This window comes from Lampris incognitus, chromosome 8 (assembly GCF_029633865.1).
Source record: "Lampris incognitus isolate fLamInc1 chromosome 8, fLamInc1.hap2, whole genome shotgun sequence".
Classification (NCBI taxonomy): domain Eukaryota; kingdom Metazoa; phylum Chordata; class Actinopteri; order Lampriformes; family Lampridae; genus Lampris; species Lampris incognitus.
The window spans coordinates 61723398-61743443 of NC_079218.1; the positions used below are offsets into that span (position 1 = coordinate 61723398).

The 20046-nt window shown below is 44.8% G+C and overlaps 1 protein-coding gene across 2 annotated transcripts in view; it reads right to left on the minus strand.

Annotated features, from left to right (window-relative positions):
• Positions 1 to 15807, minus strand: part of mat2b (methionine adenosyltransferase 2 non-catalytic beta subunit) — a 31398-nt gene extending 15591 nt beyond the window's left edge. Inside the window, exons 1-3 of one of the 2 annotated variants that reach the window (XM_056284976.1) lie at positions 15427 to 15807; positions 14969 to 15196; positions 2477 to 2671 (exon numbers count right to left, since the gene is read on the minus strand). In XM_056284976.1, the coding sequence (XP_056140951.1) occupies positions 2477 to 2671; positions 14969 to 15031 (258 nt within the window). In that variant the 5' untranslated portion in view covers positions 15032 to 15196; positions 15427 to 15807. The remainder of the gene's footprint in view (positions 1 to 2476; positions 2672 to 14968; positions 15197 to 15426) is intronic. The other variant, XM_056284977.1, reaches the window with a different exon arrangement.
• Between the last annotated feature and the right edge of the window lie 4239 nt (positions 15808 to 20046).

Genomic DNA, 20046 nt, shown 5'->3' on the forward strand with positions numbered 1-20046 from the left:
ACATCACCACAAATAGATTAGTTTCAGGACTGAGCAAATCACCTGACTGCAGCATCACTGTTGTGTAAAAGCATGTAAGGCACACTCATCGCTTTGTGAAATGTAAACTCCACCATACTCTGACCAGCGTGACCAGTATTTACATTCTCTCCTGGCCGTTCCTGTTCTCCATTGTGTTTGTTGATCGATGATCGTTGTACATGTACTATATGTGAGAAAGCTAACAATGAATGCAAAAACTCATACAAGGGACAGAGAAGCTCGTAGTGTGTGTGTGTGTGTGTGTGTGTGTGTGTGTGTGTGCGTGCTGCCATCTTGATTGCTTGGTCCGTTATTCACCATTTCATTCTTCATGCTTTGGGGGGTTGGACATCATTGACCATTCGCAGACACAGCACTGGTATATTTTTATCTTTAGCTCATCTCTGTACCCTTTCTCTGTCTCAACTCTGACAGGTACAAGCTACGCTGCTCCAAGTGGTTGCTTTTTAAAGCACCCCAGGTTTTGACAGACCTAGGGAAAACTGCCTTTTCCTACTATGCACCTTGGTTAAGGAATAATTTGGAAAATATGTAAAATTAGAAACATATCCATTGATGAATTTAAGGGCATCATAAAGAAGGTGGTGAAGGGGACATGCAGTTGTTTTTCTTGAGAGGACACTGTGTTTGAATAGCTCTTTCTGTTTTATTGTATATCATATTGTATGTTGCTTTTTAATAAGTTGTGATTTTGTATGGCTGCTACCTTGGCCAGGTCTCTCTTGTAAAAGATTTTTAATCTCAGTGGGACTTCCTGTAAAATAAAGGCATAGTAAAATAATGATAAAATCATCTCCAGAATGTACAATGCCATTCTCCTGTCCAAGTCTGAGAACACACTGTACATACAAGACAAGGGAGAGGAGGGCCATTTTAATATTCCAGAAGAGAGCTGGAAAGGAATATGTCAAGCATAGTGGAATTCAACTAGTTCAACTACAGGGTGAGAACCCTGTTGGAAAAGTTTTGTAAGGTTTTTTTTTTAATATGGCCTTGCAAAAATCACATCAGAGAAGTGGTGGTAGATGTTGGACACTGTGTGGGATAAATGTTGGACACTGTGTGGGATGAATGTTGGACACTATGTGGGATAAATGTTGGACACTGTGTGGGATAAGTGTTGGACACTGTGTGGGATAAATGTTGGACACTGTGTGGGATAAATGTTGGACACTGTGTGGGATAAGTGTTGGACACTTTGTGGGATAAATGTTGGACACTATGTGGGATAAATGTTGGACACTATGTGGGATAAGTGTTGGACACTATGTGGGATAAATGTTGGACACTATGTGGGATAAGTGTTGGACACTGTGTGGGATAAGTGTTGGACACTATGTGGGATAAATGTTGGACACTGTGTGGGATAAGTGTTGGACACTGTGTGGGATAAGTGTTGGACACTATGTGGGATAAGTGTTGGACACTATGTGGGATAAGTGTTGGACACTGTGTGGGATAAGTGTTGGACACTATGTGGGATAAATGTTGGACACTGTGTGGGATAAGTGTTGGACACTTTGTGGGATAAATGTTGGACACTATGTGGGATAAATGTTGGACACTATGTGGGATAAGTGTTGGACACTATGTGGGATAAATGTTGATGCCAATCACTTCCACACCTTCTGGAACTGCCAGGTTATTCATACACACATGAATAATGTATTCTCTTAGACGTGATACTGTATACATGGGGACATTCATTTGAAGGGTGGAATACCAATGATAAGAAACTGGTAAAAATACTTCTGACAGCAAGCAAAAAGACTGTCACGAGGAAGTGGCTGGAACCAGAGCCACCAACCACTGACAAATGGACAGAAATAATGTATGAAACATAAAATATGGAAAGACTAATTTTCCCTCAGAGTCAAAAAGATTTTTTTGTCCAGGTTGGGACCAAGTGGCATGAGTACATTAAACCTATAAGGCCAGATTTCAGCTGACTTAACAGAATAAATGGGTGAGAACATAATGTTATTTAGAGTATTTTATTGCATCTAACAGCGAACTCATTATTCCTTTTTTTCTTCACACAGTTGTGGTATTTAAAGTGAAAGCTTCCCATGCTGTAAATGCTTCAAATGAACTCTACAAAAGAAAAGCTCTGGAAGAGCCAGTGTGTACACATGGTTATCAAATGTACTGCAAAATGTGTTGTTTTGAGTGAGCACCGTCCTTTGTGGCTCTAACTGCAGTAATACTGATACTGTGTAAAATGATGATGGCTGAAATGAATACTTTTCTAAAATAAAAATACGATTTAAAAAGCACATTTGTTGCATGTAAATGTTCAGTCTTGTCGCTCTGAAGTCAATCCCCACTATCTAGTTCAGTGTCTGATTCTATCAGCTCGCTCTCACACACACACACACACACACACACACACACACACACACACACACACACACACACACACACACACACACACCTTGTAGTCTTGGATGAAGCTCCTGACAGCCTCCTCGTCCAGCAGGTCACAGCGGAGGTGGCGTGGACGTGCACGCCGGTATCCAGTACCCAGAACCCACCAGTCATTGTTCTGGAACTCTCTGAGCACGGCCCGGCCCAGCAGACCTGTGGCACCTGTCACCACGACCCTGCGACTGGGGACACACACATCCTCCTGACACACACACACACACACACACACAAATACACTTAATTTAATCCGTACAGATCATTGAGATGACGCGTTTGTCATACAGTAAAAGTAAGATGGTACAAGGTTAATGATGCAGCAACATTAATAGTTTTAATAGTGCTTTGACTGAACAATGACCACAGATGGTAGAAGTGACAGAGATAGAATGATGACGGATGGTAGAGGAGTGACAGAGATAGTATGGAGATGGATGGTAGAGAAGTGACAGAGATAGTATGGAGATGGATGGTAGAAGTGACAGAGATAGTATGGAGATGGACGGTAGAGAAGTGACAGAGATAGAATGATGACGGATGGTAGAGAAGTGACAGAGATAGAATGATGATGGATGGTAGAGAAGTGACAGAGATAGTATGGAGATGGACGGTAGAGAAGTGACAGATAGAATGATGATGGATGGTAGAGAAGTGACAGAGATAGTATGGAGATGGATGGTAGAGAAGTGACAGAGATAGAATGATGATGGATGGTAGAGAAGTGACAGAGATAGTATGGAGATGGATGGTAGAGAAGTGACAGAGATAGTATGGAGATGGATGGTAGAGAAGTGACAGAGATAGAATGATGGATGGTAGAGAAGTGACAGAGATAGTATGGAGATGGATGGTAGAGAAGTGACAGAGATAGAATGATGATGGATGGTAGAGAAGTGACAGAGATAGGATGGAGATGGATGGTAGAGAAGTGACAGAGATAGAATGATGATGGATGGTAGAGAAGTGACAGAGATAGTATGGAGATGGATGGTAGAGAAGTGACAGAGATAGAATGATGATGGATGGTAGAGAAGTGACAGAGATAGGATGGAGATGGATGGTAGAGAAGTGACAGAGATAGTATGGAGATGGATGATAGAGAAGTGACAGAGATAGAATGATGATGGATGGTAGAGAAGTGACAGAGATAGTATGGAGATGGATGGTAGAGAAGTGACAGAGATAGTATGGAGATGGATGGTAGAGAAGTGACAGAGACAGTATGGAGATGGATGGTAGAGAAGTGACAGAGATAGTATGGAGATGGATGGTAGAGACTGGAGCAGCCATCTCCGATACCATTCTTTGACCCATTATCACGCTGCTGGCCCTCCTCCTCCACTCCCAGGCTACCTGATTGGAAATGGTACTCAGACACGGCAAAATGGAAAGACTCAGTAAACCGTGCTGCCATGTTTTTTTAAACGGGACAGTCGCATAATTGAAGTCATAGCGTTCGAGTTCCATATTCGGACATGGTTAGCGATCACACTCGATGCATACCATGCCCGAGTCCAACCGCATCGTGCCCGAGCCCACCTCTTCAAGTGGGCTAGAACACGGTACACTGAATCACACTAGTCAAATGAACTGGACTTTGCTGGTAAAATGGGCTCGGGCCTGGTATGGATCGCCTAGTGTGAGTATATCCTTAATGTCCTCAACAGTTGTGGTGAAGCGGCTTTTATTTCTGGCCCAGTTCCAACAATGGGTGGTGGTGTGGGAAGTTTTTGCAGAATTTTCAGTCTTATTACATGGCCCCAGTCCATGACTATAGCCCACATCACTGGTTTCACAACTTTGACTTGTTCTGGGAGTGCTCCTCTCTGTATAAAAGAGACGGTCTTTACCTAATCATGCTAGGTAGCTGCATGCTTGCTGCTAAATTGCAGCATGGTGTTCTATCCTCCACATGCGATTGACTATTTACATCGCACACGTGCCTTCCTTAACCCTCATCTTCCTCTTTGTCCACAACAATGACTGTCTCATCCTTCGCTCACACCAGCTCCCCTTTGTGGTATGATCGCGCCAGGGGTCGACGGATATGGTTTTTTTCAGGGCCGATACTGAGAATTAGTAATCAAAGAGACCAATAACTGATATTTGGAACCGATATACATTTGCAGTAAAAATGAAAATCAGGGGCATCCGGGTAGCGTAGCGGTCTATTCTATTGCCTAGCTCACCTACAAGGGGATCACCGGTTCGAATCCTAGTGTTACCTCCGGCCTGGTGGGGTGTCCCTACAGACGCAAATGGCCGTGTCTGTGGTTGGAAGCTGGATGTGGGTATGTGTCCTGGTCACTGCACTAGCGCCTTCTCTGGTTGGTTGGGGCGCCTGTTCAGGGGGGAGGGGGAACTGGGGGGGGGGTAGGGTGAGCCTCCCACATGCTACATCCCCCTGGTGAAACTCCTCACTCTCAGGTGAAAAGAAGCGGCTCGCGACTCCACATGTATCAGAGGAGGCATGTGGTAGTCTGTCGCCCTCCCCGGCTCAGCAGAGGGGGTGCAGAAATGACTGGAACAGTTTGGAAGAGTGGGGTAATTGGCCGGGTAAAATTGAGGAGAAAATGGGGGAAGAAAAAAAACAAATCTGTGCAACTGGACTTGGTATATATCCGTGAAGTCCAGTTGCACTTGATTCAACTCCTTTGGAAAAAAAAAAATGAAAATCTTGGTGTCAAGATTTAGAATAACACAAACTCCAACACAGAACTTCATTGAAATGCCTTTAAGCACATTTAATTAAAAGGGAACTTTTCATTATCTTGGAAAAAAAGTGCAGAGAGCACCCAGCACCAAAAAATAATGTTGTAGCCTATCAATATTTTGGCTTGTCAGCTGGCTAAATTATGGATCAACAAATGAACTTATTGATGTTCGCTATCGCATTCGAGTTAGCTTTACAACGGCTACCAACGGCTACTTATCTAACTAAAGTGGAAGGAGTCTCTGTATGTCTGTATCACAGAAAGTTGAATCAGTTCATCTGGACACAACATTTACTGAGAGAAACGTTTCATCGCTCATCCAAGTGGCCTCTTCAGTCTCAACTGACTGCAGGTATCCCCCAACCTTATAAACAGCACAGTTGCGTAACGACCGAAACCAACGATTGGTTTCATATGCAAATTACCATGACCATCAACTAGAGCAGGGATGGGCAATATGAGCCAAAAAGGGCTGGTATGGGTGCAAGTCTTTGCTCCAACCAAGCAGTTACTCACCTGAGTCTACAAATCAAGGTCTTTAGCAAAGTCTATTCAAGAATCAGGAAAATGTATTTGTCATTTAATTTCATGCATTTGCGTATATGAAATGAAACAAAATATAATTTCCCCCAGCAGTGCAACACGAAGACAAAAACACATATCCAAACTAAAAGAACACATATATCCAAACTACAAATAAATAAATAAATAAATTCCCTGTCCAAGAGTGTGAATGCCAGCCAGGATGACTGTCGGAACTACCAGTCTGCATGGGCTAGCAGTTAGCTTAGCCCGCCTGTAGCGCATGGGCTAGCAGTTAGCTTAGCCTGCCTGTAGAGTGCTTTTCATTATTCTTGGCACATTACCTGCCCATGCAAATGGGAGAATCATTTCATTGAGTTGCTTGAAAAATGACTTTGTCAGAAAGAGGGGAAAGCACTGGAAAAGAAACAGAAACCTTGGCAAAACATCCATTTTTATAGTTTGCACTCTACCGGCCATTGACAGTGTTAAGTTGGACCATTTTTGCAGTTCTGCTTTGACTTTATTTAACAGTTTGTCAAAGTTATTTTTATGTAGCACCTCAGGTAGCTAAAACTTTCTAGTGAAAGATGAAAGGGTATCTGCCCCTGTATGAGCTGTTTGGCTGAAGAATTTATCGAGAAACACTGTTTTATAAAAATTGATTTTGTAGCCTGAAAATGCTCCAAATTACCCAGAATTTGAGTTACCTTAGTGCAGGGGTGGGCAATCATATCGATAAAGGGCCAGTGTCGGTGACGGTTTTTGTTCCAACCAAGCAATTATACACCTGTGACTCCTAACCAAGTTCCTCAGCAAAGAACCTATTGGTTGATTAGTGGGATCAGCTGTATAACTGCTTCGTTGGAACAAAAACCTTCACCCACACTGGTCCTTTCTGGATAAGACTGCTCACCCCTATTTTAGTGGCACAGCTGACTGGGTCCGTTATATACAGTAACAGGTCATCTACATACTGAGAAAACCGCTGCTCCATAATTTCTCCGGTGTATAGCCTGCAGGGGTGTTGATGTTTTCAGCATTATGGCTAAAGCTTCAACGACTAGTGCAAACGGTAAAGGTGAAAGTGGACAGCCTCAACAGGTTCCATGAGATAGTGGAAACTATGTTGAGTGGTGAGTATTTGTGTGAACACGGGCTTGAGGAGACGAATAAAGAAGACGGACCTGGAAATGAATTTCTTCCCAAACCCAAATTTTTCCAATAATTTAAACAAATACCTCCATTCAATCCTGTCAAAGTCTTTTTCAGCATCCAGAGAGATTACTACTTCTGGCTTTGTGATTGTGGCTGGAGCGGACATTATATTAAGTAGATGCTGCATATTTGAGGCTAGAAGCCTACCTCTGATGAAGCCTGTTTGGTCTTCAGAGATTATTGAAGGAAAACATGTCTTTAATCATCTTGCCAAGACTTTTGCCAGTATTTTAACATCAACATTTAAAAGTGAAATAGATTTATAGCAGCTGCGTTCTGCTGGGTTCTTATCTTTTTTTTAAGAATGAGAGAGATTGTGGGGCATCCAGGTAGCGTAGTGGTCTATTCCATTGCCTACCAACGCGGGGATCGAATCCCTGTTACCTCCGGTTTGGTTGGGTGTCTCTACAGACACAGTTGGTCGTGTCCGCGAGTGGAAAGCTGGGTGTGGGCATGTGTCCTGGTCGCTGCACTAGCGCCTCCTCTGGTCGGTCGGGGCACCTGTTCGGGGGGAGGGGGAACAGGCATGAACCTCTCACGTGCTACATTCCCCTGGGGAAACTCCTCACTGTCAGGTGAAAAGACGTGGCTGGCGACTCCACATGTATCTGAGGAGACATGTGGTAGTCTGCAGCCCTACCCGGATCGGCAAAGGGGGTGGAGCAGTGTCTGGGACGGCTCAGAGGAGTAGAGTAATTGGCAGGATGCAACTGGGGAGAAAAAGGGGGAAAATAATCACACACACAAAAAAAAAAACGACAGCGATTGAGGCCTCAGTTAAAGTTTTTAGTGGAATCACTGTGGAAAGGGAATAATTAAACATCTAGTAGTAACAGAGCTAATTGCTTTGAGAATTTTTTACATTTTTTATTATAAAACTGTGTTAAACCCATCTGGTCCTGGTGTTTTGCCATTGATCATTTCCCTGATGCTATCACATTTTTCTTCCAGGGTTATTGGCTGCTCTAAGTTTGCATTTGTTTATCTGTCAACAGTTGGTATTTTGATATTACTTAAGAATTTATTCATGCTTGAGTTTTCTGGGGGTTCTGATGTATAAAGTTTAGAGTAGTATGATTTAAAAGTGCCATTGATTTCATTGGTCAGAGATCTGAGGGACATACTGCGTTGCTAAGTGGTGTTTGAATTGAAGGGCCAGCAGACGACTGGCTTTGTCACCATATTCGTAGAGTATTCCTTTTGATCTCAGTACAATTTGTTCTGCTTCTCTGTGGAGGAAAGATCAAATTGAGTTTGGAGGTTCATTTTCTGTTGGTACAGATCTGGAGTAGGCTTTACTGCGTAATGCCTATCAATATCAGATATTTTATCAATTATGTCCTTCTGTGTCTTTCTGCATTGCCTATTGTGGTAGGCAGAGTGGGAGATAATTTTACCTCTCAGAAAAGCTTTTAGGGTTTCCCAAAGTAACGATGACTTAGTCTCCTCTGTGTTGTTAAAGCCTATATATTCCTCAATTGCTTGTATTAGACATTAGACAATAATGATGCATTGAGTCTGTCTCCAGCAGTGTGAATTTGCTGCTGATGGAGAATCAAATCTGAGGTCAAGTAATAAAGGGGAGTGGTCTGATCTGACTATTGCTGAATATTCAGAGGAGCGCACAGACGGAAGTAAGGTTTTCTCTATAAAGAAAAATAGTCTATCCTTGAGTAGGTTTGATGTACATGGGAGAAGAATAAGTAAGCTCTAGTGCAGGGGTGGGCCAACTACGCCCCGTGGGCCACATATGGCCAGTTGGGCTGTTAATCCGGCCCGTCTGGCATTTAAATTAATACTATAATTAATTTAAATGACTGGTATTCGTTATTTTCTCCTGCAATACGATACGGTTGGTTTCACTAGATGGCGTGCTGCAAATACAACCGGTCCTTTCTAATGTAGAGGCCAAGAGTCACTTATCTCTTCACCTGACCTGACGTTGAGTTTGCCTCTTGCACTGAGCATCAGAGCATGCAGCAATCGCCTACTTTCACAAAACGAGCAGACCAAAGCAAAAAGTCGACAGCGAGTGCCGGGTTTTTAAAGAAAGAGTGGACGGCAAAATACTTTTTCACCGAAATCCGATCAAAGGCCATATGTCTGATTTGTCAAGAAAACGTTGTGGTATTCAAGGAATACAATATCAGCTGACATTTTTCCACCAAGCATGCCAACTACGTTAGCAATTTGTCATCCAACGAAAGGGCGGGTACAGCTTTGAGGTTAGCAGCAAATTTACAGGCTCAGCAAAATATTTGTACCCAACAGTCAGGAGTCCAGCACAAACGCAAGTTATCTACTGGCATATAAATTAGCGAACGCGAGCAAGCCTTTCTCTGAAGGAGAGTTTTTGAAGGAATGTATGGTGGAGACAGCAAGTCTTCTGTGTCCAGAGAGCAAAAGCAAATTGAAAACATAAGCTTATTGCGCAGAACAGTGACTCGCCGTATAGAAATAATTGATGAAGACTTGGCTTGCGGGTTAATCAAGAAAGCAGAGTCCTTCAAGTTTTATTTGTTAGCACTGGATGAAGGCAGTGACATAAAGGACACTGCATACCTCTTAATTTTTGTCAGAGGAATTAATGACAATTCTGAAATCACGGAGTTTTTATCCACGGATTCCATGACAGGCACAACGAGAGGATCGGATTTATACGACAGGGTGTCTGGTTGCATTGAGAGGCTGAAGCTACCTTGGTGTAAACTGGCAAATGTCACCAGAGATGGATCGGCAAATTTAACAGGAAAAAATGTTGGACTGCTGAAGAGAATCCAGGACAAGGTGAAAGAATAGGACCCTGAGTTGGAGGTAATTTTCCTACATTGTGTTTATTATCCACCAGGAAGCCCTGTGCAAGACTGTATTGCAGTTTGATCACGCACTGAAGCCAGTAATAAAACTTATGACTTAGTCATCGTCATTTCATTAGATTCCTTGAAGAAACGGATGCCGACCATCATGACCATACTTTACCACTCCAATATCCGTTGGTTAAGTTTTGGCAAAGTGTGCCGGTGAGTGTCGTAGCCCAGAGGGGAGATCGGCATCGTTTTTGGAGTCGATGGGGAAAGCCGACGATTTTCCTGAGCTGAGCGACGCAGACTGGCTTTGTGACTTTGTGTTCGCTGTCGACATTTTGGCACACATGAACGAGCTGAATGTGAAGTTACAAGGGAAGGATGTATTTGCACCTGAACTGTATTGGAACGTGAATGCTTTCAAAGCCAAGTTAACTTTGTTCTCAAGGCAAGTAATGAACAAATCATTCCCTTATTTCCCGACACCATCGACGCTGGAAGAGGTGCCTCAGCATGCAAGGAAATACAGCAAATCACTGAACAACCTGCATGGAGAATTCTGTCGTCGATTCTCTGATTTTGAAAAGCTTGAGAGGTCACTGCAGCTGGTGTCATGTCCCCGGTCACTTGACTATGAGACACCATCACAGGAACTGCAGATGGAGCTGATTGATCTCCAGTGCGACTCTCTCTTGCAGGAGAAGTTCAACTCCATCAAACTGGATGAGTTTTATGCTTCACTGAACGAGATTACGTTTCCAAACATCCGACAGATGGCACAGAAGATGCTGGCGTTATTTGGCTCTACCTATGTGTGTGAGCAAACGTTTAGTGTGATGAACATCAACAAAGCACATCACAGAGTCCAGCTTACTGAGGAACATTTGAGCTCTGTCCTGCGAATTGCGACGACAAAATTCACACCGGACTTTGATGCACTCGCACAAAAAGGGTGACCAGCAACTTGGTTCCCATTAAATCAAGCACTTGGGGTGAGTTTATTTTCGTTACTTTTTGGGAAACAGATTTCACATTCATGTAATTTATGCTAGTCAATTTCCCCCCCTCATCAACTAGTATTAGTGGCCCGTCTTTCAACTTCTAAAACCCAATGTGGCCCTTGGGCCAAAAAGTTCGCCCCGCTCCGCTTTTAACACAATCATTCCTGACATCCTGATAAACAAACTGCTGACCCTAGGCCTCCCCCCGTCTACTTGCAGCTGGATCAAGGACTTTCTAACAAACCGCCCACAGTCAGTCAGAGATGGTCCCCACCTCTCCTCCACCATCTCACTCAGCACCGGCTCACCGCAGGGTTGCGTGTTGAGCCCCCTCCTCTACTCACTGTACACCTTTGACTGTTTACCAGCTTTCCCTTCAAACTCCATCATAAAATTTGCTGACGACACCACTGTGGTCGGGCTCATAACAGGCGGTGACGAGTCCGCTTACCAACAGGAAGTCCAGAATCTGTCTGAGTTGTGCTCTGCAAATAACCTCATCCTAAATCCCACAAAAACAAAAGAACTCATAATTGACTTCTGAAAACACAACCCCCCCCCCAGCCTCTCTCCATAAATGGTGAGTGCGTGGAGAGAGTCAACTCATTTAAATTCCTGGGAATCCACGTCATGGACTGTCTTTCATGGTCAACAAACACCACGGCAGTGCTCAAAAAGGCACAGCAGCGGCTACATTTCCTGAGGTTACTCAGGAAAAACAACATGAGCGTAAAGCTACTGGTGTCCTACAGATCCACAATCGACAGCATCCTCACATACTGCATGCTGGTGTGGTTTGCTGGTTGCTCCGCCGCAGACAAAAAGGCTCTCCAGAGAATCACCAGGACAGCAGAACAAATCATCGGTTGCCGCCTCCCTCCTCTTTCAGACATTGCCCCCAGCCGGACCCTCTCAAGAGCCAAAAGCATCATCAAGGACAATTCACAAACCCAGCAACCACCTGTTTGAACTATTACCCTTTGGCAGGCGCTTCAGGTCCATCAGATCCAAAACCACCAGATTCACCAACAGCTTTTTCCCAAACGCAATAATCGCACTAAACAAATATAGTTAAACCTCTCACAGCCACCTCTAGCACTTTAATGCCTGCGCTTTATCCCATTGCTGCTCCTTTATTAATCTTGTCTTGCTATTGTGTACTTTATTCCATTGTTGTTTTATCCCGTTGCTGTTTTTAATCAGTCTTGTCTTTTTAACGTGTGTTTTTTTTATTTATTTTATTGTTGCACCACAGTGGAGTTGCACTCCCAGTTTCGTTGTATTGAAAAGTACGATGACAATAAAGGCATTCAATTCAATTTAATAAAAAAAAAGATTTCTCAAAGACTTTAAGTAAAATGTTTCAAGATGTTATGCAATGTTAGACGATGAGATTAGGAGTTAGCAACCACAACAACTATTAACTAAGTGACTAAACACTTGAAACTGAATTGAGAGAAGATGACCTGCGTTGACCGAATAAAGACGGCTTTGTTTTCTTGTAAGATTTGATCAGTTTAATAAGACACTATAAAGTGTAGTGCACTGGAGGTGTCTGCGAAACAATGCATAAATGTTTTATCAAAGCCCAAAAATAGATGAAACCAACACACCTGACTGCGTACAGAGCTAAGAGTTTTTTTTCATTTTGCAATTTCCACAAACGGGTACAATGGGATGACTCCGTTTTCATACGGTTATGCTCCTTTTCCACTGCACGGTACCGGCTGCAGATAGCATCCCCTGGTCATCTGTGGGCGTGCTGACTCGTTTTTTAAGGTTTTTTTCATATATAAATAAATATACATACATTTATTCTATTTTATTTATTTATTTATAATGGCATTTTTATGTCACGTTTTAGTATGGGCTCGGCTCACTTGGAACCTTGACGGAGGTGGGACCAAAACAGTACCTGGTACTAGGTACCATCCCTCACTTTTGCCCAATGGAAAACCAAAAAAGCGAGTAGAGTAGAGTAGAGTAGAGCAGAGTAGAGTTGAGCCGGCACCATGCAGTGGACAAGGGGCATTAGAGAGGACATCGGGAACAGCAATCTTTAAGAATTATCGGATAACCTATTGCCAAGATGAAACGTGCAACAGGTGAAGCATGAGGAAAAAGAGCAATGCAAAACAATGTCCGCACTGTGTTGGTGGAGCCTCGTCCTAGCCGCGCCGTAATTACACTACTTTAGGCGCAACGAAATTCACACAGCGGCCGGCTTGACCAGTTTCGCACTCGGCGGCGCACTTTAGCACAGTGCGCTAGCTTGTTAGGGAAATATCTCCATTTGCCAGCCATTAGTTCAGCTAGTAAGAAGGTTTAATACACGCAGACACACCGTAATATACCACCAATCAGCGCATGACAGCGGAAACCACGAAGTGAAGAAGTTCGTGTTTCTCACCAAGAACCTTGCGAGGTCGTTTGAGAGGGCTGTAGGACTCAAGAATGCAAAGACGTATGTTTGGTTGTTGTTGTTTTGGTTGAGCTTCATTATGTTCATATGGATTGTTGTTAATTTACTGACAATACTTTGTTTACTATATGTGACAGAGATAAGATTTATACGTTATAAACTTGTTGAAGCTCGGCAAAACACATTATATTGTTCTTTATATATTGAGTTTCTCTTGTGCTCCCTATATTCAAACCTGGCATCTTTCAACTAGCGCCTCCTAGTGGTGACGGTTGAGGACAAGTGCATTACGTGGCGGCGTCTCTGTCCCTCCACCACACGACGACGACGGACTCAAAATATGGCTAAAAAAGGCGTTATTACATTGCTAAAAGTGCACTACAGTTACGGCAATGTATGTACATTTTTTCATGCCATACTTTTCTAAGCGTTTCTTTTTGTTAAACTTCACGAAACGTCCACTCAAGCTAACGAGACATGTAATGGCCGCCATTGTTCTCCGCTAGCTAACGTCGGCTAGCTAACGTCGGCTAGCTAAGGATTAGCATTACCATGTGCTGGCTAACGCTTGGTTCCATGTCTGTATGAACATGGCTGCAGTTGAGCTGACACTATAGGAGCACAACATCTATATATGTTTATTTTGTTTTTGCAGGTGTGTTGTTTTGCTGAATAAAGTTTTCTGTGAGGTACATATAGTTATATTCATTTCATATTAATACAAAACAGGTTCAGGGAATGATGCCATTATGTAAAATGTTTATACCAAGTAGTGAAAATTAACGCTGTTTAGTTTTATTTTGGTTGACCCAATTGTTATGATTATTATGTATTTGTACTGCATCAGCAGTAGAAAAACGTGCTTCTTCACATGACGGCGACAGAGTTGGGCTGGAGTTGAGCTGACAATACACGACCACAACATGTTTGTTCATTTGGATTTTGCCAGGCCTGAGCTGTGCCAGAAATAAGTGGGTCTGCAGCAGCTACCCTGAGTTCTGAGGACTGGTGTGGTTTCTACACGGTGTAGCCAGAACAAGGGGGTCACATACACAAAGTGATGCATTTAAACTGGGCTTGAAAACGGCCCTGTACTGCACATGCAACATTACTGCGTCTTTAAGGCTTTAAATGGCATTGCTCCTCTATACATGTGTGAGGTGCTGACGTGGTATGTCCCCCCTCGACCGTTAAGGTCTGCAGGGCTCGGAGCCCTGCTGGTTATCCCAGGTCTCGGTCGGCTCCAAAGGGTGACCGGGCTTTTGCTGTTAGAGCCCCCACACTAGGGACCTCTCTTCCTGCTCAGCTAGGACGAGCCAAGTCTCTAACTTCTTTTAAATTTCGTCTTCAAACTTTTCTTTTTATGAAAGCTTTTACAAATGTTTGATATTTGTTGTTATTTTACTCTTATTTGATCTTACTCTTACTCCTGCCTTGTCTGGTTTCATCTGTAGCTTTTTCTTTTGTGAAGCACTTTGTCACATCGTTTTGGAAAGGTGCTATATAAGTCAAATTAGTATTATTATTATTATGATGAGCACTTATTGTTAGATGACTTTTTTGCACAGCAAATAACTGTTCTCATATCATGGAGACACGTGGTCGGTGGAAATAAGCGTGATGATCATTCGAGGCCATGCCGCCTGGCCTTGCCCTAGCTGACTGGCTCACGGCTCATCTGCGCTGCCCTGTGTGACGCGTCTCGGGTCTTACTGAACCAGGACCGTCGTCAGCCGGAGCGTCCCGGACCCACACAAACATGTTCGCACACCCACACGTGTACAAAAGCGTCTCCTACTTCTTGAATCAAACTAACTTTACCTCCACCAGCTCTACGTGACCTGGACTGAAGTGTATCCGCAACTCCTTGTCTTTACGGCTCATGTCTTCTCGCAGATAGTCAGTCAGGGCTCAGTTTGATCATTCTGCAAAGCTCGGCTGCTCGGCTGATGCGCAGGCTGACTCGCTCCGCTTCCGCCTCCACGCGCACCGCGTCAGCTGTGGCCGCAAACCGTGCCGGTGTCGTAAATGTGCCGCTCAGCTGATCGACTGGAAGTATTGATTAAAAGAAAGAGAAGCCCCACAGATAGATGGAGACGAGACACAGCAAACAACCAGACTGATTCTGAATTTAGGAGGCACTCTAATACACCAAAGCATGTTCCGCCGTAACTTCAAAAGCGCTCACTGAGGGCTGGGCCGTTGTAGTTACACCAGAAAAACCACAGCTTTACCGCCGCTGTATCCACCTAATCCAGTCTACCAAACTGTTCACTTACCTCAAACCCGCCGCCGCCGCTTTCAAATCCGGGCATGTCTCCGAGCAGCGCAGCGGAGCGGCGGCCAGCAGCAGCAGCGGAGCGGAAACTCCTGCGGGAGGACGGAGTCTGCCTTTCCGAAGCGCGCTGCGCTTTGCTGGGTGCGCTCCAAAACCTGCCCGGCGCGTCCCGCTTTGTGTCCGTCCGCCCGAACTAAGCCGACAGCCAGGCGAACAGTAGATACGGGCCGACAACATGCTCTCACACGCAGGGCGGAGTCCACATGGCCAAGTTACCGTACTGAGACGAGTCTTTCACAACGCGGACTCTTACCGACACTTCCGCTACACTGTCACTGGCTGATCATCAGTTCACACACATCCAACTGATATCAAGCGCCCCCCACCCCCCGTCGCTACGCAGTGACCTTGGCCCCGTACAGTGGCATACCCGCGAAAACACATGGAGCACACCCGTGAGAACCCATGGCGCACACCCACTACCCGAGCCCGACGTAAGCTCCACCCACTACCGAGCCCGACGTAAGCTCCACCCACCACCCGAGCCCGACGTAAGCTCCACCCACTACCGAGCCCGACGTAAGCTCCACCCACTACCGAGCCCGACGTAAGCTCCACCCACCACCCGAGCCCGACGTGAGCTCCACCCACTATCCGAGCCCGACGTAAGCTCCACCCACTATCCGAGCCCGACGTAAGCGCCACCTGTAATAAAACAGGGAATGTCCAGTCAAACGGAGCAGGTTAAGTGTCTGCTTTATTCAGCTAACAGGTCAGCTCACATGTATGCAACACGACTTTCACGCATAAAGTCTACTGTCGTAAAACCCCTTTCATGTACAGCTACATCTCAGTTTCCGTCACTGTCGTGCACATTACCGTATTAACTGTAATACTGTGACATCTCCCCCTTTTAGTTTTTCTTTCACCTATTAAAGTCAACAAATACAACATTATGTTAAACATTATGTAAACAGTGCTATTCTTCTGTAGCATCAATAAAACTCTTACCACACTGAGAGCACCGATAAGGCTTCAACATTCAGTTTAACATTTCACAACCTATTACACTCTGGAACTCTTTTGACAGTTCCAAATAACTCCTAAGTTATATAGTTTACCATCTGGGACTGTTTTTTTCCCCTTTTGTTCACCCTTTTCTTCCCCCCTATTTCCATAAATGTACAAACCCCAATTCCAATGAAGTTGGGACGTTGTGTAAAACGTGAATAAAAACAGAATACAATGATTTGCAAATCATTTTCGACCTATATTCAGTTGAATACACTACAAAGACAAGATATTTAATGTTCAAACTGATAAACTTTATTGTTTTTTGCAAGTATTCACTCATTTCGAATGTGATGCCTGCAACACGTTCCAAAGAAGCTGGGACAGGGGCAACAAAAGACGGGGAAAGTTGAGGAATGCTCAAAAACCACCTGTTGGGAACCTTCCACAGGTGAACAGGTTAACTGGAAACAGATGAGTGTCATGATTGGGTATAAAAGGAGCATCCCCGAAGGGCTCAGTCGTTCACAAGCAAGGATGAGGCGAGGTTCACCACTTTGTGAACAACTGCGTGAGCAAATAGTCCAACAGTTTAAGAACAACGTTTCTCAACGTACAACTGCAAGGAATTTAGGGATTTCATCATCTCCAGTCCATAATATCATCACAAGATTCAGAGAATCCGGAGAAATCTCTGCACGTAAGCGGCAAGGCCCAAAACCAACATTGAATGCCCGTGACCTTCAACCCCTCAGGCGGCACTACATTAAAAACCGACATCATTCTGTAAAGGATATTACCACGTGGGCTCAGGAGCACTTGGGAAAACCATCGTCAGTTAACACAGTTCGTCGCTACATCTACAAGTGCAAGTTAAAACTCCACCATGCAAAGCCAAAGCCAGATATCAACACCACCCAGAAATGCCGCCGGCTTCTCTGGCCCGAGCTAATCTGAGATGGACTGACGCAAAGTGGACAAGTGTGCTCTGGTCTGACGAGTCCACATTTCACATTGTTTTTGGAAATCATGGATGTCGTGTCCTCCGGGCTAAAGAGGAAAAGGACCATCCAGATTCCAGATTGTTATGAGTGCAGAGTCCAAAAGCCAGCATCTGTGATGGTATGGGGGGATGTTAGTGCCCATGGCATCATGGGTAACTTGCACATCTGTGAAGGCAGCATTAATGCTGAAAGGTCCATACAGGTTTTGGAGCAACATATGCTGCCATCCAAGCGACGTCTTTTTCAGGGACGTCCCTGCTTATTTCAGCAAGACATTGCCAAGCCACATCAAACAAGAATGGGAAAGAATTCCACCAACAAAGCTTCAACAATTAGTGTCCTTAGTTCACAAATGCTTATTGAGTGTTGTTAAAAGGAAAGGTGATGTAACACAGTGGTGAACATGCCCCTGTCCCAGCTTTTTTGGAACGTGTTGCAGGCATCAAATTCAAAATGAGTGAATATTTGCAAGAAAACACAGTTTATCAGTTTGAACATTAAATATCTTGTCTTTGTAGTGTATTCAATTGAATATAGGTCGAAAAGGATTTGCAAATCATTGTATTCTGTTTTTATTTACGTTTTACACAACGTCCCAACTTCATTGCAATTGGGGTTTGTATATCCCCCCAAAGACCATGAGATGTGAGAACAGTCACTCACAAGTCCAGTCTAACAACTTGTTTAATGACCCGTCCAGACCTGGTCTGTGGCAGTTGCTCTGTACCAGCATGTATGCTGACACTGGGGGTGTGTGGACCAGTCCCATGTCCAACTGTGTCGTAGGGCTCTTGACTAGCGTCCTTGCAAACAGGTGAGACAGGCGCTATGCTCCCAGCTGGCTCTGGAGCAGGCATCGCCTGGAGATGGCGACGGTTACGCCGGAATGTTCCACTCTGCTGTGTCTCGATGAGGTAAGAGCATGGTGTGATACTCTCACTGGTCACTACTTCACCAGTTGTCCAGGATTTCTGATGGTCCAGCTTGGTGAGAACATGACCACCTTGCTGTAGAGGAGGTAGGGTTCTCACCCCGGGACGTTGGTTATAACAGAAGGCTTGCTTCTTCTTTTCGGCCTTGTCCTTCTGCTTGATCCATTGCAAAATTAGGCCATTTAGATTGCAGGTTTCTCTCGAGGGTAGGAAGCGTCGTCCTGATCTTCTGGCCCATTAGAAGCTCAGCTGGGCGGGCTCCCGTGGCGCTGCATGGAGTCGACCTGTAACACATGAGTGCAATGAGAGGGTCCTTCTGTTTCAGGATTCTCTTTGCAGTCTGCACGGCCCTTTCAGCGTGACCATTTCCCTGTGCGTTGTGCGGGCTCGAGGTGACATATTTAAAATCGAGCTCACGGGCCAGGTCTTGAAACTCGGCTCTCGAGAACTGTGGCCCATTGTCACTCACGACCACATCCGGTATGCCGTACCGGGCACATGTTGCTTTTAGCTTCAGAGCGAATTGAGCACTGGTTGTTGTTGTCATCTGTAGAATGTCTATGTATCTAGAGTAGTAGTCTGAGATAGCTAAATAGTTCTGTTTGTTGTACTCACAGAGGTCCAGAGCTATACACTTCCATGGCCTGTCAGGGAGCGGAGTAGAGATCAATGGCTCCTTTTTCTGTGCTCTTCTTGAGAGCACAATACCTTGTGTTTTATCTGTGAGGAAATGCCCGGCCACCAGACCGAGGCGTTTGCCCTCTCCCGACATTTTATGAGGCCCTGATGTCCATCATGAAACCTATCAAGAATGTCTGTCCTCAATATCTCAGGTATCACTATTCGACATCCCCTAGTAACCATTCCATTATACTCTGAAAGTTCACTTTTCATTGGAAAATACTCTCTTATGTTACCTGGGACTTTACTCCCGTGTTCAGGCCACCCTGACCTGATGTGTCTGATCACCGTCTGTAGCATCTCATCCGCTGCTGTGGCTGCTCTGATGCTGGCCAGCTTCTGTGGAGTAGCAGGCATGTTCTCAATGACAGCTGTGATGTAGCACTCCACATCTGAGTGTGTGTCCCTCTCGTTCTCCATGTGGTGCACAGGGCTCCTTGACAGTGTGTCTGCCACAACCAGTGTCTTCCCAGGTGCATACTCAGCTATGGGTGTAAACCTCATGCGCCGCATAAGAAGTCTCTGGCACCGTAGTGGAACATTGTCTAAGTCCTTGCTGTTCATTAGTGGGACCACGGGCTTGTGGTCTGTCACTAGTTTGAAACTCTCGAGGCCATAGAGGTATTTTTCAAACCGCTCGCAGGCCCAGACACACGCCAAAGACTCTTTCTCGATCTGCGCGTATCTGGTTTCTGTGTCAGTCAATCTCCTAGAGCAGTATGTTACTGGCTTCCAGTCTCCCCATGGAGCTGCAGTAGCACGCCCCCGATCCCATAGCTACTTGCATCAGCTTAGACTGCGGTGGGTTTGTTGACGTCGTTGAATGTCAACACAGGCGATGTCATCAGGAGCTCTTTAAGCCTCTCAAATGCTGTCTGTTGTGCTGGTCCCCAGGTCCATGCTGTCTTGGACCTTAGCAGCTCATACAGTGGCTGGCCCACTGTGGATAGGTTTGGCACGTATTTACCGAGATAGTGCACCATGCCAAGGACT